Source organism: Microtus oregoni, unplaced genomic scaffold, assembly GCF_018167655.1.
Source record: "Microtus oregoni isolate MIOR12 unplaced genomic scaffold, Mior012 000077F_ref0000221, whole genome shotgun sequence".
In the NCBI taxonomy this organism is placed as follows: domain Eukaryota; kingdom Metazoa; phylum Chordata; class Mammalia; order Rodentia; family Cricetidae; genus Microtus; species Microtus oregoni.
In genome coordinates, this window is record NW_024544029.1 from 5,225,160 (window position 1) to 5,250,317 (window position 25,158).

Sequence of the window (25,158 nt, forward strand, 5' to 3'; positions counted from 1 at the left end):
ATAGCCTTAGCCCGTCTGCTTCTGGCTGTCATGAGCGAGCTACTTGGCTTAACCTGTCTCCCACCATCACTGCCTCAGCCCAGGCCCAGAAACAGCAGAGCCAAGTGACCGCCATGAACTCTCTGCCACCACACCCAAACTGAAAAGGAAGTCAAATAAAATTTAACTTAAAATGTGTTTTGATGAGTTTAACAAAAGATTTTTCAGCTGTGTTATGAACTGTTTATTGGCATTTATACACATAAAGTACAGAGTGAACCGAACAATTTATACAAACTCTAAGAGAGTATTCCAAATACAAAATTACGATTAAACAACAAAACAATCAGGCTCTAAGGAGGCACGTGATTTGGTGCCAAAAGTCACAACTGTGTATCTGTCACAGTCCTTTGTGACATTGTTCAAGAAACAATGCTGACGTGAGAACACTACAGTGAGCTCGGAAGAACAATCTCCTTGTGTAGAACACAGCAGGGACAGACTGACAGTCTGCAGTGTCTCTTTATGTCACTCCTAGAAGGATGACAGGGCCTAAAGCCACGAGGATCTGGCCCAGCCCCACGTCTGCATGGAACACTCGCATAGTACTGCCCCGTGAGAAATGCTCTGTGAGCCACGGCTGGAAGAAGGCAGGGCCACTGTAGACACCGGGGAAACGTCTCCGGCCACAGCCATGGCCGTAACTGGTGATGCCCATCACAAAGTATCTCCTGTATTCCGGTAAATAGCACATGAGTGGGCCACCGCTGTCGCCCTGTAGAAATCCAAGGTGGTTTTGTCATTTCTTATGCTGAGACAACTCAGTTACACCACACCTGTTTCTGTGAATATCCTGCTCGTTACACTCCAGGATAGCATGGGGTTTCTGGGTTTCTGGTTCTCTTTCTGGCAGCAGCTCGCTACACTTCACACAAGAATGAAGGGCAGGGAGCCGGTGCTTTGCTGAGACAGCCCCAACCACACACATTTCTAAGGTGCCCTCACATATTAACACAATGCTCCAGGGAACCGGGACTCTCTCAGTCTAATGTTCAACTTACACGAGAGGGGTGCCTCACTGGAGATCAAGTCATCCGCATGGTTAGGATGAAATTGTTTGGATTTTAAAGCATAGTTCTCAGGAGAAATATAATTTAGAAAGTATACAAAAGACTGAAAAAAAAGAGTTTTTAGAATTTTTGCTTTCTTTACCATTGTGTGGGAAAGGCCCCTTTTCAAAAGTGAGACACGTGTGTGCCGTTAGCTACCTAGGAAGCACACACTGTTGTCCACAGGGACGGCATGTCCTCAAGAGCTGAGATCGGCTACTGCAAGATGGGAGTCAGTGCTGCTGTGACCAACCAGACCTTCAGTGTTTAGACAAAACCACCAGAGGACCCAAAAGTGCCTGTGGTAATTGCTAGTCCTCAAAGCAGGGAGGATGCGGAGGTCAGTATTCCAGCGCCTACAGGGGAAGGCCTGGTTTTGAGTGTTGACAGTTCTTTATATTGGCAGGCATTGAATGATTATTGAAATCATTGTTTTTGATGATTTGTTAGGGAATGCAATTCATTTAAACCAAATGTTTCATTGTTTCATTCACAGAGATTTTTTAGGAAAAGAACAGAGGAAACACGAAGCTGAGATGACTGAATTAGGACTGGATAAGAGCATGTGAGAGCAGAACATCGCTGTGCATGTCCAGGGCTGGTGCCTCTGGCAGCAGTAACGAGCATAAGAAGCCAACCACATGCCTCTCAGGGCACAGCGGGCCCTCAGCACTTGAGAGGTTCAGTTTCCAAGACGAAAAGAAAAAAGGTTGGGAAAGAAAAGGTGAGAAGGAAATCAGATTTCGTAAAAATTGGAAACTTATGCTTCAAATAATATCCTTCACAAACACAGACAAATAGCGGGGTGTAGGGGCTGCACGCCTCTAATCCCAGCACTCAGAAGGCAGAAGCAGACAGATCTGTATGAGTTCTAGGCCAGCCAAAGCTACACAGTGGGATCCTCCTTTAAAAAATCAAGACAGTAACAACAAACGAGAAATATAGATCAGGGGTAGAACAGGGTCTAACATCCCCAGTGTAAAATAACAATGACCAGACATGTGTATGGAGGTCAGAGGTCAATGTCAGGTGTGTTCTTCAAATATCATTGCAAGTGTGTAGATGTCAGAGGGCAACCTCAGCTCAGTCTTCCCTCCCCCTGGCCTGAGGCAGGGTCTCTTGTTGTACTACTGTCTACAAGGCCTGCAGGCTTCTGGGGACTCCCTTGTCTGTTTCCCATCTCCTTGAAGGAGCATTGGGTTTACACGCCTGTAACATGTCCGGCTATTTTTTTCACAGCAAGCACTTTGCTGAGCTGTGTCTCCAGCCCTGACACAAAGTTCTTTTTTTTTTTTTTTTTTTTTTTTTTTTTTCCGAGACAGGGTTTCTCTGTTGCTTTGGAGCCTGTCTTGGAACTAGCTCTTGTAGACCAGGCTGGGCTCGAACTCACAGAGATCCGCCTGCCTCTGCCTCCCGAGTGCTGGGATTAAAGGTGTGCGCCACCACCGCCCGGCCCTGACACAAGGTTCTTAATGGGGAAGGTTTCTTCAGTCCTAGAGCTGGACCTGAGGGGATGCTCACCTCTAAAAACCCACTCACTTATATAATGTAAATGGGCGTGTGGGTGCTTCTGGGTGACAATAAAAAAGCAAGAAAAAGAAGGCTGGGAGAGGAGGCTCAGTGGTTAAGAGCACTGGCTGCTCTTACAGAGGAGCAGGGTTCAATTCCCAGCACCCCTATGGCAGCTCACAACTGTCTGTAACTCCAGTTCCAGGGAATCTGATGCTATCTTCTGGCCTCTTCAGGCACTAGGCACTACAAACACAAACAGAAAACTTCAGGCAAGGCACTGAAACACATAAAATAAGACAAGAGTTTAAACCAGGGAGAAGAGGAGCAGGAGGAGGGTGGAGTCAAGGGGGTGTGGCCTGCACTTGAGTCTGATAGGAATAAGAACCAGTAAATCCCATCCAAGGTTTGGATTGTTGGAGGAAGGAGAAAAGAGAGGAATTTTTCCATTAGCCTAATAGTTAAGAGCTCTGTTCAGGTCCCCCTGGCTTTAGAAGAGCCCTCAGAGGGTATCTGGTCTTACCCTGCATGTGTCAAAGGTCCCATTCTCGTGACCTGCACAGAACGAGGTGCTAGGGATCACTCCTCCATAGCTCCTCTCAGAATTACAGACCTCTCGAGAAATGAAGTGCACTTTCGCTTCTTGTAGGATGCTTGTACCATTGCCTGCCAGCAGAAGAATGAGCAGAACTCTTTATGTCTTAATAATTGCAGGCACTTTTACAGTGATTCAGATGTCCATGTGTAGTCCAAGGGTGGTGACTCACACGTGTAGACGGAGGCAGGAAGATTGCTACTGGGTCAAGGTTAGCCTGGGCCACAGAGGGAGACTCAGACTCAAAAACTAAGTATGAACAGCGGCCAGTGGTGTGTAGCTCACTCGGTTGAGAGCTTGCCAAGCCCGCACAGAGCCCTGGGTTTGGTCCCCAGCACTGCATAAGCCATGAGTGGTGGTGATACAGGCCTGCGATTCCAGCACAAAGGAGGGAGAAGCAGGATCCTAAGTTCAAGGCCATCCTCAGCTAGTGAGTTTTAGGCTCGCCTGGGCTACAGGAGAATTTGTCTTAAAAAACAAGACGTGGGAAAAATTGAATTACGAGTGTTTAATGAGGCCTCACTGGTCTCCTTATAAAGGAACGGATTGAACGGCCACATTAAATGTTATCTTTGCATTATCGAATCAAAGTCTGTTTTCCCTCATGCCCCGGGCGCTCATAATCGCTCACTCGTCTGCTTTGTTTATGGTTTGCCCATTTGAAGCCTTTCACTATATAAGTAGAGCTGTAGACTACACTGCATTTTCTGTCTGGCTTATTTCATTTAGGATAATGTTGATTTATGTGCCAGGATTCTATCCCTTTGTGTAGTTTAATAACTTTACATTACTAAAAAAATAAGAAGTTTAGAGAGATGGCTCAGGGTTAAGAGCACTTACTGCTCTGGCAGAGGCCCCAAGTTTGATTCCCACACCCATATTAGGTGGCTCCCAATCTCCTGTAACGCCAGCCCCAGGGGATTTGAGACTTTCTTTTGTACTCCTGGGACAGTGCTAACACATGCACACCCCCACACACACATTATTAAAATAATAAAACAAATAAATGCTGGGCACAGTGGTACATACTTTAATCCTGGTACTCAGAAGGCAGACCTCTGTAAGTTCCAAGCCAACCTGGTCTGCATGGTAGGTTCCAGAACGCTAGGGCTATGTAGAGAGACATAGTCTCCAAACAAAATAAAAATAACCAAAAGTTGGGCATGGTGGTGCATGCCGTTTAAAAAAAGTAAATACCATACTTTAATCCCAGCATTTGGGAGGCAGAGGCAGGCAGATCTGAGTTCAAGGCCAGCCTGATTTACAGACTATATTGTGAGACTATCTCAAAAACAAAATAAAATCAATGACTGTCCTGTGTTTGGTTTACTCAGTCATGAGCTGGTGAGCCTCTGTGGTGTCTCCCATCTTCCTGCTATTCTGAAATCACTATGTTTACTGACAGGTTCTTTTTATTTTATTATTATTATTATTATTATTTTTTTTTTTTGGTTTTTCGAGACAGGGTTTCTCTGTGGCTTTGGAGCCTGTCCTGGAACTAGCTCTGTAGACCAGGTTGGTCTCGAACTCACAGAGATCCGCCTGCCTCTGCCTCCCGAGTGCTGGGATTAAAGGTGTGTGCCACCATCACCCGGCTACCGACAGGTTCTTGTGTGGGCATACACATTCATTTTTAGGGTACATCTTGAAGTTGGATCACTTTTTGAGGAACTCCCAAACTGTATTCCAAAGCAACCTCCCCATTTTCTAGTCCCAGCGGCAATGCAGCAGGACTCCGATTGCTTCTGTTCCTCTCTGGTGTTTATTTTCCAACATTTTGCTATCAATCCATGTGTGTCTTTGAATTCACTTTTGCTTACATTTGTTTTTTGTAGCGCTAGGGAGCTAGGCCAGGCCTGACTTATGCTAAGGACAGGCCCTCTCACTGGGATACATGCCCAGCTCCCAAGTTTTAAAATTGAATTCTCTTCATTTTTGCTAGTACTGAAACATATTTTTGGATATATATATAGCAGCTCCTTGCTGGTGTTTGCACTGTTTCCATTGTGGTTTGCTGATGCTGTGATGAGAATTGATTCCTGTGGCAGTTTCTCCTCTGAGAGATGCCCAAGAATGGCTCATACAGTAATGTGCTCAACATGATAGGCACATGTTCAGATTTGGAAGAAACTGCCGAAACTTGATGTGATAGTACACTTCTGTAATCTCAGTACTTGAGAAGCTGGGGCAGGGGGATCATGGTGAATTTGTAATCCCAGTACTCGAGAAGCTGGGGCAGGGGGATCATGGTGAATTTGAAGCCAGTTTGGTCTACATAGCAAGTGTCACTCTAGCCTGGGAGACTCTTATTTCACTGCTTACATCTTTCCACCTTTTTACACCCCCCTGCCACCGTGGCTTAGCAATGTGCGGCTGGCCCAGTTTCTCCAGATCTGTGCTAAGACGTGGTTGAGATCATTTTAGCAGATGGGTGGTGACTTCTCATTGTGGTAGCAGTTATGTTGATATCTTCTCCTAGCCCTGGCCATCTTCATGCCTACTTTGATAAGGCATATTTTCATATTATTGTAGGCCCATATTTCTTATGGTATGGCAGCCAGGCTCTCAAGCCATAGGCCACACTTGAGGTGGTCACGTAGCCTTCCAGACTGGCTGTTGCTACCCTAACAAAGGATCAGGATGTTGTTTTGCTCTCTTTGTAATTTGGAGGATGCCTGAAAAGAGGTGCTAATTCAGCCTACGTGACAGAGCTAGCATACTGAGCAGGAAGACCAGGGAGACATGACAAAATGGGCATAGAAAGGTGTGGTCAAAGAGGTAGATGTGACAAGAGACATTCACCTGGTTACCTAGGAAACAGAATGCTAATGTATCTCCCCCTCAGTTTACATTTGGGTATAAAGGCTGTTTGGAGAATAAATGAGGGGAATTTTTAGGATGTAAACTCAGGATTTCATGAGGGACCACTGAGAATCTCCCTCTGGATAAAGCCATGTGAGTTGTGTCTTTATTCCCGCGCCTCCACGCCGGCCCAGAGAAATAATTTATGGTCCCGGCTGCCACCAGACCCTGACAAATTATCAGTAAATTCACAACTCAGTTATTATCAGTTTTGGCTTTTGTTGTTTTGTTTTGTGTAATCCTGGCTGTCCTGGAACTCACTCTGTAGATCAGGCCGGCCTTGAACTCAGAGATCTGCCTGCCTCTGTCTCCTGAGTGCTGGGATTAAAGGTGTGCACCACCACTGCCCAGCTCAGTTACACAAGTTCTTCATAGCTCTCAGGATTTTTCTATCAGATGTTTTTCTCTCTTAGTTGAAAGCTGATCTTTTCCATTCTCTTAGATGTGTCTTTGGAAGAACATGTATTTTAAGGACTTATTTTTACATGTATAGATGTTTGCCTGTATGTATGTATGAATGTGCCCTACATGTGTGCCTGATGAGGACAATGGATCCTCTGGAACGAAGTTGTGATCCAACATGTGTGTTCCAGAAATTGAACCAGGTCCTCTGCAAGAGCAACAAATACTCTTATCTCTGAGTCATCTAAGAGCACACATTTTAAATTTTGACAATTTTTTTTTTTTGATTTTTCGAGACAGGGTTTCTCCGTAGCTTTTGGTTCCTGTCCTGGAACTAGCTCTTGTAGACCAGGCTGGCCTCGAACTCACAGAGATCCGCCTGCCTCTGCCTCCCGAGTGCTGGGATTAAAGGCGTGCGCCACCACCGCCCGGCTAAATTTTGACAAATTTATATATCACATTTACTCTAAAAAAAAAAAAACACCAAAATCATAAAAAACCAAGCCAGAGTTAAGACGGGGGCAGTGCACATGCTCATCTGTGTGCTGTGGCAGAGTAGGACATTGGGTGTCCTGCTCTATTGCTCTCTACCTTACTCCTTTGAGACTCACACAGCACTGGGGTTACAGGCATCGGACGTGTGTGTGTGTATATCTGTGTGTGTGTGCGTACGCACGCATGCACAGGAGAGACAGATATAGAGGAATCAAACCATTAGATTCAGAGGCTTTTTAAAGCAGGGAGGGGCCGTAGATATCCCCTTCCGTGGAGCTCTCCCAGGCTGTTAGGTTGTCACATGGGTGCTTGCTGTACAGCAAGTGCTCTTACACAGAGTCATTTTCTCAGCCCTAGATTTTTTTCTAAGTGCTTTTATTCATTTACATTCTACCACCACCCATTTTAAAGACAAGAACTCATTCACAAACTGTGTAACTGAGACCAGCCTTGTTCTCTTTTCTTACCTTCCTGCCCTCACCTCTGAGTGCTGGGATGGCAGACATGGGGTTATGCCCTGTTTGCATCCTAGTCGTCTTCCCCTGCAGCCTGTTCCATATTCCTCCTGCTGATGCCCTGGCAGGTCCTTCAGTCAGATCTTCTGCATCAAACCTTCCTTCTTCAGCTGTGCTGACACTGTACTCATCCAGTGAGTGCCAAATAGAGTAGTTATAGTTTTCATTTTTAAAGATTTTATTTGGCTGCCTTTGAAACAAGCCTTGTCAATTTAATCATCTATTAAATTACAACTGTTTTTTATTCCTTCAAAGAACTAAAATGTTTACTTGATATTCTATATGTAAACAATAATATATGAAGTTCATGAAGATGTAATCTATTATTTGCTATTTGTTGGTTTCATTATGAAGTGATTATTTATGTACCTGGTGATCTGTGTGCCTGCCCATCCTCTCCTTCCTTACAGCACCGTGGCTCACACTGAAGGACTGTGCACGCTAGCACCCTGCCACTGAGCTATATCCCTTGCTCCTTTTTTCTTTTCTTTTTCTTTTTTTGGAAGGGAGGCATGAAAATTATTATTTCGTATGACATTTTTATTCCAATTATTTATGTGTGCATGTGTGGATCAGAGTGAGAGGCCAGCTGTGGAGTCAGGTCATGGTAAACACTTTACTAGAAGCCATCTGACCAGCCTAGTTAATTAAGAGTTAATTTCATGTATTAAAATCAATAGTGGGTACTTGCTTCAGCAGCACATATACTAAAATTGGAATGATACAGAGATTAGCATGGCCCCTGCGCAAGGATGACATGCAAATTCATGAAGCATTCCGTATTTTAAAAAAAATGAATTGTGACATGTCATACATGTATATGATCTATTTTGATCATGCTCACCCCATCACCTTGTTTTGTCTCCTTCTCCCCATCCCCTTCCCAATTATCCCCCACATTCACTCTTATGTCCCTTTCTTTTGTGACCTAATGAGTTTGTTAGGGTTGCTTACGTGGGCACCTGACCAGTGGCTACACCACTGAAGAAGTTTCTTCCTCCCTCAGCTCTGGTATTGTGTCCTCCAGGGTTCCTTTCTCATCTCTTGAATGTTTCCTGAAGACTGTGGTATCTGAATGCTTTAAGGTCTTTTTCTTATGTCTCTTACTCATGGCACCTGATTTCCCTAAGTTTTAATGATTTAAAACAAAACAAAACAGTGATCCATTCATTGTCATTAACCTCTATGAAGCAATCCTTCGAAGTCTTAGATAGAACTGGAGTTTTATAAATATGACTTGTACTTGATCTGCTGCCTAGGGATAGACAGCGCCATGCTGTTTAAATTCTCAGCTGGAATCTAGGTCTTGGTAGACTTGATATGGTTCAGATTGCAAATCCAGGATAGTGATTGTCGTCATTACACATTTTTGAAGAAATGTCCCCCTCCTCATCCCATTTGGCAGGTTTTCTAACTATTTCAGGGCTTGGAATACAAATAGATAATTCTTTGGTTATATTCAACTCATTTCCCAATAGTTTTGTGGCTAATTATAGCCACAGCATGTTGAATATTATATACACAGGCAGTTATAGCGCAGATTCTAGTTGATCTTAATAATAAAAATCTGGAGTCAGATATTGGGGCAAAAGCTAAAAGATCAGAGAAGAAGCCAGACCCAACAGAGACTTCTTTACCTCTACTGAATCTTCAGATGGAAGGGATAAGATCCTGTCTCCACCTTCCTAGTGCTGGGAATAAAGGTGTGTGCCACTGCCTGGCCTCTATGGTTAACTAGTGGCTAGCTCCATCCACTGATCTTCAGGCAAGCTTTATTTGTTAGAGCACAAATAAAATATCACTACATTTCCCCCTTTTTGTCTAAAATAAAAAATGTTATAACTAATATAAGAAAAACTATATACAATAAGTACAATAACTATGTATAATATATACAAGCAATAAAAACTTCAACAATGTCAAGCCCATAAATATGTGACAAATTCAGAGAAAATACTCTATTATCTACCCTATTTTGGTGAGTCCAAAAGGTTGTACCTAATTCACTTTGTTTTTTTTGTTTTGTTTTTCAAGACAGAATTTCTCTGTGTAGTCCTGGCTGTCCTGTAACTCATTCTGTAGACCAGGCTGGCCTTGAACTCACTGAGATCTGCCTCCCAAGAGCTGGAATTAAAGGCATGCGCCACCACTTCCCAGCCCCTAATTCACTTTCTATTCTAATTTGCATTACAAAATCTTTCAATGTCTCTCAACTCTATACACTTTAACCTCTTTAGTGAATTTCTTTTCTGAATCTGGTAACAAGGAAACTATCTAGTCTTTAACTCCATCAGAGACCTGAGAAGGAAATAATATTAACTAAGCAGGAGTGCAAGCAAGTGACTTCCAAAAAATGCGAGAAATGACAGAAACAGCTGTCAGTCTGGACAGTTACCCCAAGTTCCTCTGCAACGTTGGGGCATCTATCTTCAGCCTACAGGCTTAGCATATCTGACATACTTTTCTGTGAAGCAGGATATTCTGAATGGCTGTCTCTCCTTGTCTTGACAATGTTTGGCGGTCACTTTCTCCTGTGTCCTGCTTGTCCAATTTGGACAGCATACTGTCAGCAGTCAAGGCAAGAGCACTTTCTTGCCCAGTAGCTTACTTCTTTTTTTTTTTTGATTTCTTTATTATGTATTCAGTGTTCTGCCTGCATGTATCCCTGCAGGCCAGAAGAAGGCATCAAATCTCATTACAGATGGTTGTGAGCACATGTGGTTGCCGGGAATTGAACTCGACCTCTGGAAGAGCAGGCAAAGCTCTTAACCACTGAGCCATCTCTCCAGCCCCAGTATTTTACTTCTGCCACAAAAAAAGTAAATTCCATGTGGAATTTCTTCGATGCCCATCATCTTCTCTGATGATGCTTCCAGGAACAGACATGTCTCATATTCACAAAAAAACAAAACAAAACAAAATAAAAAACCTTATGTTATTTTTTTTTGTTTGTTTTTTTTGGTTTTGTTTTTCAAGGCAGGGCTTCTCTGAAGCTATGAAACCCGTCCTGGAACTAGCTCTTGTAGACCAGGCTGGCCTCAAACTCACAGAGATCAGCCTTACAAGTGCTGGGATTTTATTTATTTATTTATTTTTTTTTGATTTTTTGAGACAGGGTTTCTCCGTAGCTTTTGGTTCCTGTCCTGGAACTAGCTCTTGTAGACCAGGCTGGCCTCGAACTCCCAGAGATCCGCCTGCCTCTGCCTCCCGAGTGCTGGGATTAAAGGCGTGCACCACTACCGCCCGGCTAAGTGCTGGGATTTTAAAGGCATGCACCACCACCACCCGACCAAGAACTTATGTTATTAAAATATCTTAAATGCCAAGTGTTTGAAGACCACCTATATCTATATCTTTTTGACCTTGAAAACATACCTAATATGACTACAAGTTCAATTGTAATAGGTTATATATTAATATATCTATTATATATGTAATAGATATAATAATTACTAACTTGCATTTCCTTCTTATCCTAAATAGTTGGTAATAATAACTTTCAAGCATTAGAAACTTGCTTTATATTGTTAAATGAGCTGCATAGGTACAATACCTTAACAAGTTTAGAAATGTATATACAGTATGTTCCAACAAAAATAATCTTAAATTTGTATCAATATACCAAAATCTATACCAATGTAAAATATTTAAGATGATTAGTTGCTCTTTTGGTTTAAAAGTAGATTCAATAACTTACCTTTTACCTTATCTCTATATTCCCCCTTTTTCTTTTCAGAGTAGATTCAATAATCTACCCTTACATCCTACATCCTAATATATTTTCTTTTCAAAACAAGAACTCTAAATCTAATCTCCTTTTAACTTTTTTTTCTGACCATTACCAATAACAACTTGTAACCAACCACTCTAAAGGATGACAAATATCCATAACCATGGAATGACCACAAGCCACCCACCTCACTTGGGAATGTCAGGGTTGTGTTCTTAAATTTACTTCCTGATGTCTGGTGATGGCATCTTTAGGGTCAACTGACAAGTCCTGGGAGAGGTAGGCATATCGTTTGTTGTTCAGTCTCTGAATAATGGGGAGGTGCAGGGCTCGTCTCAAATCCTGGCTTGAGTAGTGTGTGAGGCTGGATCATCTCAGCTAGTCACCTTCAAAAGCTCCTGAGCAGTTTTTAGTCCAAAGTCGGTCTTTAGATGGTGGTTTTCAGCTAAATGGTGTTATCAAAGTCCCAGTGGAATCGTCATTGTGTAATCTCATCATCTTTTTGAGTCTTGAAAGATTATTAGGTCAGATTATCCTTTTCCTTGGTAATTTTTTTCCTTTCTTCTTTGAATGCTTATTTGTCTAAAAGTCTTAAAATTCCTCAAGATGGCTGTTTTTATTTTTCTTGAAAGACAAAAACAAAACCCTCCCCAACTCTGACTTTGGGGAGTTTCCTTTTTGGTAAGTTATATTTAATCAAATGAAAAACATTTATTAGTCTTATAAATTAGTTTAGATTGGTGACACTGGTTAATGAACTCACCTCTTCTAATCAAGAGGTCTCTTTTGTTCTGGTTTCTCCTGAAATTTTTTTTTAATATTTATTTATTTATTTATTATGTATACAATATTCTGTCTGTGTGTATGTCTGCAGGCCAGAAGAGGGCACCAGACCTCATTACAGATGGTTGTGAGTCACCATGTGGTTGCCGGGAATTGAACTCAGAACCTTTGGAAGAGCAGGCAATGCTCTTAACCACTGAGCCATCTCTCCAGCCCCTCTCCTGAAATTTTTGTTCCATCTTCTAAACTGTTCTATTATCCAGAGCAGTATGGTTTCTTAGAATAGGCATTAAGTCCTTTAATTGCTCTGAGAAGGAGTTTCCTCCATGATGACAGGAAATGACTGAACCAAATTTGGCGTGAGGGCCTGTGAGAGCCCCCCCCCCAGTTGTTTCCCAATGACAAAGGGTTACCTTGACTGTCCCTTGTTGATCTACATTCACTAGTCCAATGCCTACCCTTGCCACACCTTCTGCATACTCCAGAAGGGAGGTGTTCTATTTGGATTATGCTTAGAAAAAAAACACTGTTTCTAGGAACACCCTGTTTACAATCCCTTTTTAGGTGACTTTGTTTACTACAATTGAAACACCTGATATTTCAGTTTTTCTTCAAACCTCTGGAAATCACCTGTCCTATCCAAGTATCACCACAGTCATGAGATTCAATATTGACTGCATCTCAGGCTCATTCCTCCAAGAGTGCTAATCTTGCTTTTAATGGCCTAATTACCCTTTTTCATTGAGAATTAGCATTTTCAAAAGCCGGAAATTCAATTATTTGTCTATCTAGCTTCTGAGTTTGGTATCATTCTATTTACTGTTGAAGTCAATCTTTGTAAGAAATCAGTCAAGGTTTCTTTTGGGCCCTGTATAACTTTAGTAAATGACTCAGTTTTCTTTCCTACTTCTTCAATTCTATCTCAAGCATTCAAAGCTGATTACATGCAACTAAAACACAACATCAGAACTGTCGCTGTGTGTGTATGTGCACATGTGCTTACATATGGAGTCAGTCTTCTCCACCACCGAGTGGATCCCAAAGACCAAACTCAGACCATCAGGCGTGAGGGCAAGCACCCTTTCCCACTAAACCATCTTACTGACCCCATAAATAAAACTTTAATCCTTTTTTTTTTTTTTTGATTTTTCGAGACAGGGTTTCTCCGTAGCTTTTGGTTCCTGTCCTGGAACTAGCTCTTGTAGACCAGGCTGGCCTCGAACTCACAGAGATCCGCCTGCCTCTGCCTCCCGAGTGCTGGGATTAAAGGCGTGCGCCACCACCGCCCGGCAAATAAAACTTTATTGAACCTCAACAGGGCAGTGGTGGTGCATGCCAGCACTTGGGAGGTAGAGGCAGGCAGATCTCTGTGAGTTCGAGGCCAGCCTTGTCTACAAGAGCTAGCTCCAGGACAGGCTCAAAAGCTACAGAGAAACTCTGTCTCAAAAAAACCAAAAACCCCCCAAAGAAACCAAAACTTTACTGAACCCCTTTGAGTATAACACTGTGGGTATTTGTGTCTTTCTTCATTTCTCTCTTTTTTTGGTTCTTGTTTTTGCTTTTTTTTTGTTTGTTTGTTTTTAAGACATGGTTTCTGTCTGGACCTCGCTCTTTAGACCAGGCTAGCCTGGTCTCACAGAGATCCACCTGCTTCTGCCCAGATACATATGTAAAATATCTTTGTACTCCTAAGATAATTTGTATATTGATAGAAATTCAAATTATATTTGTTATATTGAATATGCTCCTATTTCTGTCTACAATATTTGTGCACCTATTCAAAATTATTTTGCCATATTGTATGCATGCATGTTTCTACCTCTGCTTAAAATATTTTGTATATTGATGCAATTTTAGGATATGTTTATCATAGTGCACTATATATTTCTATCTCTGATCAATATACTTATATATATTGTTTACATTTTGTGGTCATTGTCCTCTTTTGATGTACATCTGTTTAAAGATTGTTTATTTTTATAATGGAAAGCCTTAGCTTTTGAGATATATAGGTATTAAGAATTATAGGTCAGTAGTCACCCATGTTTGTCATACTTATAGTTAGACTATATAAGTTAAAGTATTCAGGTTTTCTAGATGCACAGAGATTGTATTCCACATAGATAGGTTATCTTCAAACACTTCAAAGAACTGTAGAATATGGCATTTAAGTAACTCAGGATTCTACTGACATGAGACATGATTGCTCCTAGCAGCACTGATCTATTCCCCAGAGAATGTTGAACACCGAAGACACTCCACTTGGAACTTGTTTTCTTCTTGATGAAACTGGCCTTTGGGCAAAAGAACTGCCCTTGCCTTGATTACTGTCCAAACTGGACAAGCAGGATACAAGCAAAAATGACAGTCAAACCTTGCCAAGACAGGGTAGAACAGTCTTTTGAATTTTCCTGCCTCTGAAAATGGTCTGTCAGATACTCTAAGACAAAGTTAGTTGTCCCAACCTTACAAATGAGATTTTGGGTGATTGCCCAGGTAGCCAGCTATCTCTGTCATTTCTTACCCCTTTTGGAAATTGTTTGTTTGCACTTCCTGCTTACTCAGGTAACATTATTTTCCTTCTCAAGTCTTTGATGGGGTTGAAGACTAGACAGTCATAGCTACTTTCCTCTCATAACTGAGCCAAGATATTTTACTACAAGACTCCTCAGGATAGTACAACTATTGAAATAATCTCTGTTATTTGCTAATTAGCTTAGACTGGACATTTAGTATGTGTTTCTTGCTTGATGTTGTTCATGTTGGTTATAATTCTGTTTTTATATGCTTCTGCCTTTTCTTTCTCTTGAACAATACTTGATATTTGTTCTTATAGTATATAGTTTTGCTGTAGGTTTAGAATCCTCTTATTTAGACAAAAGGGAGAGGTGTTGTAAAAATTCATCCAGCCAATGGCCTTCTGGATACCAGTCCATGATGGTGTGGTCTGATGTACTATAAGCACAGACAGGAAGTACACTAGTCCTTTTCCCTCTCACTTGGTTGGTCAGAGTTCAGTTTGTAGTTGCCAGTACCCACAGAGCAGAGAAGGCAGCAGCTTTCTTACTGAGTGCTCTCCAATAAACGTTTGGTATCCTTTATTACAGGCTCTCGTGGACCTCCTTAATGATGCTACATTTTGACTGGGTTTAAAGCCATGTGCCAGCACTACCCAGCTCATTTTGTTTACAGGACAGGGTTGTGCTCTGCTGCACAAGTTGTGACCTCAGCAAGGAGGGGCTGGGCTAGGAGGATGGAGTACTGGCTGGCTTGGGCTTCATAGTGAGACCTGTCACAGTATCGAGACCTTCCCTATTTGGTCCTGTGTATTTACAGTTACTACCTCTTCTAGTGGATTGAACCTTTTATTATTATAAAATATTCCTCAAAATTATTCCTCAGCATTCTGATCGTTTTATTTGACCTGGTCTAATTTATAATATTAATGAAACCATTCCTGCCTGCTTTTCCATTCTAGATTTTATTTTTATTACTATTTTACACGTATGGGTGTTTTGCCTGCATATATGTTTGTATACTATGTGCATAAAGTTCTCATGGAGGCTAGAGAGGGCATCAGATTCCCGAGAAACTGGAGTTACAGACAGTTGTGAGCTGCCATGTGGGTGGTGGGACTTGAGCCTGGGTCCTCTGAAAAACCAGCCAGTGCTCTTAACTACTAGGCTATCTCCCTGGGTCCCAGATTTTTTAGGTTACTATCGTCTTGAATCTCCCCCACTGTCTCTCACATAGCTATATAGTTTCTGGGGCTATAAGATAGAGTGCTGTTCATTACAGAGTTTCTCTGAGGATACGTTTCTGCAACATGGTGGACTGCATGTGTAGCAAAGCAGCCCAAAGAACACCATGTAACATGAACCGAGTGTAACGATGCTTCCAGTCTCCCTGTCATATCTGAACTGTGCTGTGGCTGTGGAAACTCCATGCCATTATGAGTCATGGGGCTCCAGCTTTATGGGCATCTCTCCCCGATCAGGTCGGCTCTTTGCTTTCCCTGGAGTCCATAAAACCATAGAATCAGTGCTCCATTCGGCTTGGCAAACACTCTGAATCTTAGCATTACCTCTGTGCTCCAGTTTCCCTCCCAAGTTCCTATCTCCACTGGGCTCCATCCATTTAAGATTTCTTGTTATTGTGGGCTGGGTATGTGCACACCATGGTGCAGGTGTCCAGGGCAGAGGTCAGCTTTATGCAGTCGGTTCTCTCCCGAAACTCGGCCTGTCAGTCTTGCCTGAAAAGTCCCTTCACCCACTGGAGCTATCTTGCCTGTCCCGTATGCGCCATTCCTGCCCTATGTGTCCTTCCTGCTGGGTGGGAAGGCTCAGGTGTGTTTGTGGTTTCCATGTTGGACCACCAGCTTTATCTGAACTGTCTGATGGTGTCACTGCTCTCACCTTGAAGATCATGAAGCTATGTGGCCCTGTGATGGGTCACACAATAGAGAGGAGACAAGGTAAGACTGACGCTGACTTGAAGCCAAATGGCATGTGCTTGGCTGACTGCCTGTAGTAGTTAGCTGTGTAACTCGGGTGTGAATGTAAGCTCCTTAATCTTCACCATATTCGTTCGTGTTATGGTGCATTTCAGAGTATGGCTGTCCTGGAACTCACTTTGTAGACCACGCTGGCCTAGAACTCACAGAGATCCCCCTGCCTCTGCCTCCCAAGTGCTGGGATTAAAGGCGCATGCCATCACTGCCTGGCAAGTGTTGAGTATTTTATTAAGCACCTAGTCATGAATGAATGGGAACTACTCTTATATTGTTATTTTATAATAACTGTTAAAAATTCATTTGGATGATCATGTTCTTTTTTGGTTAGTTTTGTTCGTTTATTTTCGAGAAAGGGTTCTCTATATAGTCCTGGCTAACCTGGCATTTGCTAAGTAGACCAGTCTAGCCCTGAACTCACAGAGATCTCCATGCTTCTGTCTCTCAAGTGCTGGGATTAAAAATGTATGCTATCAGGTCAATGCCCATGCTCTGTGAGTTGGAACACGGTAAGGCTGGAATTTAAGACTACGACTCTATTGTGCATGTTTTTTTCCTATACTACATTACTTTCCTTAGCTTCCTTCAAAAGTGCTCAAGAAAAACAGTAATTTACAAAGTCTTTCCCAAAACCATCTCTTTACTGTCTAAATAATCACAAATAAAAACGGTGGTGCACATCTTTACAGGTCTGGGTCATCTTATTTCGGTGACTGTTTTTGAGAGACAGTCTCACGAAGGACATGGCTGTTCTGGAACTCACTACATAGTCCAGGGTGGTCTTGAACTCCCAGAGATCCACTTGCCCCTACCTTCTAGCTGCGGGGATTAAAGACATTTGCCACCACTGCCCAGCCTCAAAGCTATCTTTGACAGCAGGGTAAGTTCAAGGCCAGTCTGCACTATTTGAGTCCCTGTCTTTAAAAAAATAAAAGATAAAATCCACACTTGCTGGGCTCACATGCAATGGAAAACAAATCTCAGTGCTTGATCTCATATGCTCCAAACTGGTCTTTAATGCTCTCAAGAACAGGTTGTTTGCTAGTTAAAGGCAGAATAAGGCCCAAGAATCACAAAGACAAATTTGAGTCCTAGCTACTGCTTGATAAAGGAGCATGAATGAAGTGGTAGGGGAGAATGGGGGCAGGAAGGTATTGAGACAGGAGTTCACATAGCCTAGGCAAGCCTTGAGCTCATACTTTTTTTAAAAAAAATTTATTTATTATACATACAATATTTTGTCTGTGTGTATGCCTGCAGGCCAGAAGAGGGCACCAGACCTCATTACAGATGGTTGTGAGCCACCATGTGGTTGCTGGGAATTGAACTCAGGACCTTTGGAAGAGCAGGCAATGGTCTTAACTGCTGAGCCATCTCTACAGCCCAAGTTCAATCTTATATAGTTGAGGATGACCTGGAACTTCTGATCCTCTTGCCTCCAATCACATGGACTCTGGGATCACACGTGTGGGCCACTGTTTCCATGAAGTCTCAGTTCTTGACATCTGTGCTCTCTGTGCTGGGTTTATCAATGTGACACACACCTGACCCACCTGGGAAGAACTCCCAGTTAAAGAGCTCCCTGTAGCAGGCTGGCCTGTGGCAAGACTGGATGTTTTCCTGATTAGTGATTGATGTGGGAGGGCCTGCCCACTGTGGATGGTGCCACCTTTTGGCACTGGCCCTGAGTGGAATAAGAAAGCAAACTGAAGTAGATATGGTGGTCCACACCTCTAATCTCAGCACTTAGGAGGCTGATGCAGGTGGATTTCTGTGAGTTCAAAGCCAGCCTGACCTACATAGAGAGCTCCAGGACAGCCAGAGCTCTGTAGAAAGACTCTGCCCCAAACAAACAAAGAAAAAAAATCAAGCAAACAAGAAAGCAGGTTTGGGAAGCCATGGACACAAGTCAGCGTGCAGCCTTCCTTCATGGTTGCCGCCTGCCTGATTTCAGCTCACAGCAGACTGTGATGGGGCTATGTAAGCCAAATAAGCCCTTCCTCCTCCCACACTGCTTTGATCGTGGGGCTTAGCACAGCATCAGAAACTGAACTAGGACAACCTTAAACTACTGGCCTGTCAAACAGAATGGCGGCAGCGGGATATGAGGGGGCAGGAGCCTGACACACACACATGCTGTGTCTCCGCAAGCATGCTGCTCTCACAAAGACAGGACTTTCCTGTTTTCCGCCAGGGAGAACAGTTGGTGACTCCATGGGTGAGACGACCCCAAGCAGCCTCCTGCTTAATCCTGCACAGGGCATTAAGTGAAAAGGGAACTATCAGTCCCAGGGAGTCCCAACTTCGAATTCAAGGGGGGCATTTCTGTCACAGATCTCTCATCAACTCTGAGTCCTGGGCTGCAGAAACGCTGACTGTCACCCTAATGTCTGCAATTAGTTCAAGTATCTTTGGTATTTATGACCAGGCTCCTCTATATTTCTGCTTATGCAGGAAATTTCTCTCTCCATAAGGAATAAAAAAGTAAAAATTTTCTTTTTCATGGATTTTAAAACTCAGTTTTTTAGCTTTTTGGGTAAAAAGGTAAAAATAAAGAAATAAACACATAAAATGGGGCAAGAATAAAACTTAATGCTGGACTGCTTCCTAAGTGCATGTAAAGCACTAAATTTGATCCCTAGCACAATCAGTCAACTACTCAATCACCTGAAAGAAATATACACAAGGACATTAATACGTAAGCGGATTCCCTCCCTCTGCCAATAACCAGGAAGGTGTGTATGTATCAACTGAGTTCAGACTATAATTACCTTCTTCTTTGGTTCTTCCCCAGCCACTTATAAAACACTCTGTGTTTTGGTCCAGTTTTTGGAAAACACCAAAAGGTAGGCAAATAGGCTGAATATAGTCATTATACCTCACAGCTTTCCTTAGACGGAACAGTGCAATATCATTTACGAACGTTTCCAGAATGAAGTCTGGTCGGGTGATGATTGCTACTACTTGAATATTCTTGATGTGGGAGCGGCGCCGGGAGAGGTCATTGGTTCCGATCACTGCTCTCCACTTGAGAGGGTCGCTGAAAGAAAGCAGATGTCCTTATTACAGACAGGCTCACTGCAACTCTTTCCCTTGATTTTCCACTAGATTGGGGTTCTTTATATTGGCCTGATAACTAAGTTTTAAGTGTTTTTCCACGTGACTTAAGTATAAGATAAAAGCACAAATGTCACGATGCAACACAGGGGAGAAAGCTAAGTGGGATCAGAACACAAGAACTCCGTGGCTGACCAGAACAGAGTCTCTTACTAGCAGACAGATGCCTGGATTATTCAACATACCGTTTTGAGACAGTAAGCCGTTTGGAAAGAAAACGAAATCCCTGAAACAGCACAAACCACCAAAATCAACTCCAAATGGATTAAAAACTTAAAACTCTATTAAATCAAGAGTTGCTGTCTTCAAGAGACAGGCAGGTGGCAGAGCTGGGATTTGCCTTCAAATAACCGTACAGCAAGGCGAGCTCTGCTCTGCAGAGTTCAGGCTCAGTACACATAAGGTACAGGTGGGAGGGGCACGAGAGGGCACAGAAGTGAATACATGATATACATGTATGAGAATGTCATCATTAAGTTATGTATAATTAATACATGCCAATAAAAATCATTAAAAAGGTAAGTTTAAAACTTGAACTGTGGGAGCTGGTGAGATGGCTCAGAGGTTAAGAGCACTGGTTGCTCTTCCAGAGGTCCCGAGTTCAATTCCCAGCAACCACATGGTGGCTCACCTGGTGCCTTCCTTGCCAGCAGTACATTGTATGCTTAATAAATAAATAAATCTTTTAAAAAAAACTTGAACTGTGTGATAAGCACATGGAAAAAACATTTCCTCTGCTTTTATACTTTCTTAAAGATTTATTTTTATTTTATGTGTTATGGGTGTTTTGCCTGTATATATGTTTGTGCACCACATATGTGCCCAATGCCCAAGAATGCCAGAAGAAGCTGGGCAGAGGCTGCACAAGCCTTCAATCCCAGCCCTTGGGAGGCAGAGGCAGGCAGATCTCTGAGTTCAAGGCCAGCATGGTCTACAGAATGAGTTCCAGGACAGCCAGGGCTACACAGGAAAACCCTGTCTCAAAAAAAAAAAAAAAGCCGCCGGGCGGTGGTGGCGCACGCCTTTAATCCCAGCACTTGGGAGGCAGAGGCAGGCGGATCTCTGTGAGTTCGAGGCCAGCCTGGTCTACAAGAGCTAGTTCCAGGACAGGAACCAAAAGCTACGGAGAAACCCTGTCTCGAAAAATCAAAAAAAAAAAAAAGCCAAAAAAGGAAATAAGATTCCCTGAATGGGGAATTAGAGGTGGTTGTAGGTTGTATTGTTGTTAGGGGCCGGGTGGGCGCTAGGAATCAAATCCAGGTCCTCTGGAAGAGCAGACAGTGATTTTAACCACCGAGCCATTTCTTGAACCCCTAATTTTTAAAAATATACTAATACTAGAATAAAGCACTTGGATTTTAGCATTAGAATTGAGAAAATTAAACCAAAAAGAAAACAGGTGAATACACAGCACTGCCATAAGAAAGGTTTTGTATATTAGTTACTTGTCTCACTGCAGGGATAAAATACTCCAATAAAAGCAGCAGAGTGGAGAAGGCTTGCCCCTGCTCACAGTCCTAGGACACAGTCCATCATGGTAGGACGGCAGGGAGGCGGGGCTTCGGGTGGCCACACACTGTATCAGGAAGCAGAGGGCGATAAACACTGGTACCTAGCTCCTATTCTCCTTTTGATTCAGTCTAAGAAAGGAATGGTGCCTCCTTCAGTTACGGAGGGTACCACCTAAACTAATCTATTGTGGATAATTTCTGACACGCATGCCCAGAGGCTAAGTATAAAAGAAAATAATTAGAAAAATGAGAAATGAGAGAAAAGAAAACTAAATCCTAATGGTCTCTGTACACTGTAAATATACATTATTCTCATTAGTTAATAAAGAAGCTAATTGTCCTATAGCAAGGCAGGATAAAGTTAGGCAGGACAATCAACCTGAGGGTACTGGAATGAAGAGGGGTGGAGAGAGAGAGTCGCCGCTGGGAGATGCAGACAGAGCAAGATGGGCATGTCACACTGGAAAAAGGTACCAAGTCACATGATAAAGCATAGATAAGAAATATGGGTTGATTTAAGAATAGCTAGTAACAAATCTGAGTTATTGGCTGAGCATTGTAATTAATATTGAGTCACCATGTTGGTTATTTGAGAAACAGCTGCAGCACAAGAAAACTCTGCCTACAAAGGTCATTTCTGCCAGGGTGAAAGCTGGTATCACGGGAAAAGCTGTGGTTCTGCCCTGTGACAGACACCAAAACCATCCAACCACACATGGCTGGAGACTGTGGCTCAGAACTGGAACACTCACCTGGCATGTGTAAGCCTTAGATTCGGCCCCCAGTATCAGAAAACAGCGACCCTCTGCCTTCTGCTAGAAGTGCCCATCTATTTGCTTGTACAAGGAAACGTGATTTACCCACTTTGTCCTCCAGGGGTCCTGATCCAATGCATGACCCAAACCCCTTATCCACAGTTCTGTCTGACAAAGGACAGCTCATTAATAAACCCGAGTGCTGGCCTCCTTCTGTACAGCAACTGCAACCCCACCGCCAGCAGAGGCTAGGCCACCAAAGCCGCAGCCCGAGGAAATAAATTCTGTTCCCACAGGCACCGACTCTTTCAAAGCTGCTCATAGAATTTATCTAAATCTCTGTCCTTCTAAAGAACTCAAGATTCAAAGGTTGAGGTAGAATCCTGCTTCCCAAAGAGGCTGAAGAGCAAGCAGCTGACCTAGCTCACGGTGTCCTTGCCTCTCCCAAGTTCTTATCCCTCCTTATAAACCCTTCTCCACCTGGTTCCTCTCTACAACTTCCTGTCAGCTAGTTGCTGACTCAGCCTCTGGACTGCAGATAAATTTTATTTAATCAACTCATCTTTGCATCATTAAACAAATGTTCCAGAGAATAAACAAAAGTAGCACACCTTCAAATAACATTCTGCAACACTGGGGAGTATTGCTTCATCTAAAACGAAGAGCTAGGCAGTGCTAATCAGATAATTCATTATACAAGTTGATAAGAAAGCTACCTAGCAATAGGAGCTAAAACTGAAAGATTAGTACGTAGAATGAAGGGCTCTAAAGGATCATGGAAAGCTGGTGTTATGAGGAATTTAGCAGAAAGAGGAAAAGGGCAAAAAAAATAAAATAAAACAGCAGCACTGTTGTACACACACACACACACACACACCCGCCAGCTCACTGGTGTCTTGGAAGAGATGCTGCTGAGCTAGGGAGATGGCTCAGGGGCTAAGAGCATCATCCTCATGCTGGCTCACAACCATCTATAATTCCAGTTTCAGGGGAACTGATGCCCTCTCTGGCCTCTTTGGGCACCAGGGACACACACTACAAAAAAGTACATATACACAAAACATTCATAGGCATAAAAATAGTTTTAGGAAAAGAAAAGAGGCACTTTCACGGAAAGTCTGTCATAATTGTCCTATTCCATAGGGCCACTGGGTTTGGCATGGAATTAGCCTTTAAACTATGTTTGGGTCACAGAAATCATAGGAAAACAGAATTTTATGACTTGGTGCAAATGAGGCCCAAGAATCTCTTCCAGAGTTCAAATAATAAAAGATTAAGTCTGACCTGACTTGTTTTTATGCAAGACATGAACAGAGTATGTTTTACAGATACACATATATATGTATGGTTTTACAGGACCACAGCCACAGTCATTAATTATGCATTTTCCACTTACCTATGCTTACTTTCATGCTAAGTAATGTAACAAACTATATGGCCTGCAAACCCTATGAGGTATCCATGGAAAAAGTTGCCAATGTGTGACTTAGTCATTTCTTATGAGTTCGAGGCCAGCCTGGTCTACAGAGCCAGAAAGGCTCCAAAGCTACACAGAGAAACCCTGTCTCGAAACGCAAAAAACAAACAGCAGCAACGAAAAGAATTCATCTCAACAAATGCATCATCTACACAATTCTATGTAACGACGGGTAGATATGCTAGTCCGCCATTTCAGACTGTCCCTAGGAGAGAACAGGAGCGGCGCTCGGGATACATACCTAGCCTCTTTAGTGCAGTGGGCTGCAGTGAGGACCCACCTTTCTCTCACCAAGGCACCACCACATATATGCACAAGAAAATCGCCGTCCTGAACCTGCAGGCTGACTAGCCACGGCCAGGCGCCAGCAGCAGCTCGGGTACCTCCTATGATCCGAGACCCTTCCAGTGCACCCCTTAGTGGTGCTATTCCACAACCTAAAAACAAAGCAATACATTATTTGGAGTAAACACCCACATTTTGTGTTATTCCCTAACGTGAATACATTAACACAATCCCTTTTCTCTTTAGACACTGATAAAGCAAGCCAAATCCGAGGCAAGCTAAACTTTTCAGTGGCAAATGCATTAAGACAAACAAGCCATACTTGACTACTTTAGTAACATAGAAACAAGTTTCTCTGGCCCAGCTCTTTCCTTTGTGGGGCAGTGATGGAGAGAGCGCCTCAGACCCCGCAGGACTGCAGCGTTGCCTTGGTTTCTCCGTGTAGCCCTGGCGGACTTGGAACCTTGTAGAGCAGTGGTGGTACACGCTTGTGATCCCGTTCAACAGGATCAGACAGTAAGAAACCTGTCTCAAGAGTGAGTGAGTGTGTGTGTGTGTGTGTGTGTGTGTGTGTGTGTACGTGAAGCTTCAGGCTTAGTGGCTGGGGATGTGTAGCTCAGTGGTAAGCGTGTGTAGGGAGCACGTTTATAAATACGCCCCTGGCTCAATCTCTGACATAAAACAAAAGTTGTGATTAAGAGACACAGCTATGCATTTCTTGCCACTTAACCGGTTGAACAATTCTCAGCTGCATTCTCAACAGGCCACCTAACAGCCCTTTGGGCCACGAACACGCAGACATTTGTTTATCAATTAAGCGCCGAACGTTTTCGGCGCCGGCAACGCTGCCGAGGGTCTGGGAGCAGCTGAGTTCTGGCTCTGGGGTGAGGCGGTGAGGACCGCGGGCGAGCCTCCGCCCGTGACCAGATACTGCCCTTCGTGAAGGGCTCTTCCTCTTCCGGGGCGGCCTCCGGCCCTGGCTTGCTGGCCTCTTCCTGCGCCGGGGTGGGGCCATCCCTGTGGGGCGTGTGGAGCTCGGAGAACACGAGGGCGCTACCCAGGCACAGCAGCGCGGCCCTCAGCGCCCACGGACCCATGGCGCCCGCAGGCCCCAAGATGGCGGCGGCGCCCGACGCCCGCGCGCGCGGTGCCTGCCGGTCATCGCCCCACGCAGGCAAGGCCGCCCGGGCCCTGCCGCCAACCGGAGGCCGTCGTGGACTTCCGGAGAGCTGCGGGCTCGGGAGGCCACGGGGGGCGCCTGAAGGAAGCTGGCGAAGGAGCAGCCGAGCAGAGCACGTGGGGTTGACTCGGAGACGGTAAAGCCCGGGGCGGGTTCGCAGTCATCGCGGCTTTGAAGCAGTTTGCCGCCAGCACCTCAGGAGAGACCGGCAGGGGCGCGGGAGGAAGGGAGGGCTCCCCACGGTGAAGTCCCTCGGCCGCGGCGGAGACCACAGCTGTGGCTGGGAGGCCGAAGGCCCTGGCCGGTCCACCATTCCTGAAGGCAGACAAGCCGACTTCCTCAGC

The 25,158-nt window shown here is 43.7% G+C and overlaps 1 protein-coding gene and 1 non-coding gene across 2 annotated transcripts; one reads left to right on the forward strand and one right to left on the reverse strand.

The window, feature by feature from the left end:
* Nucleotides 1-480: 480 nt before the first annotated feature.
* Nucleotides 481-24,731, reverse strand: Tmprss12 (transmembrane serine protease 12). Its single transcript, XM_041642606.1, has 5 exons — nucleotides 24,569-24,731; nucleotides 23,591-23,786; nucleotides 19,261-19,529; nucleotides 3,121-3,263; nucleotides 481-754 (listed from the first exon to the last, which is right to left on the reverse strand). Exons 1-5 carry the CDS (start codon nucleotides 24,729-24,731, stop codon nucleotides 503-505), a joined length of 1,023 nt encoding a protein of 340 aa, XP_041498540.1. The 3' UTR covers nucleotides 481-502.
* LOC121441532 lies at nucleotides 8,150-8,253 on the forward strand. The gene has a single exon (XR_005973472.1). It is a non-coding gene; the product is annotated as a U6 spliceosomal RNA (small nuclear RNA).
* Nucleotides 24,732-25,158: the final 427 nt, after the last annotated feature.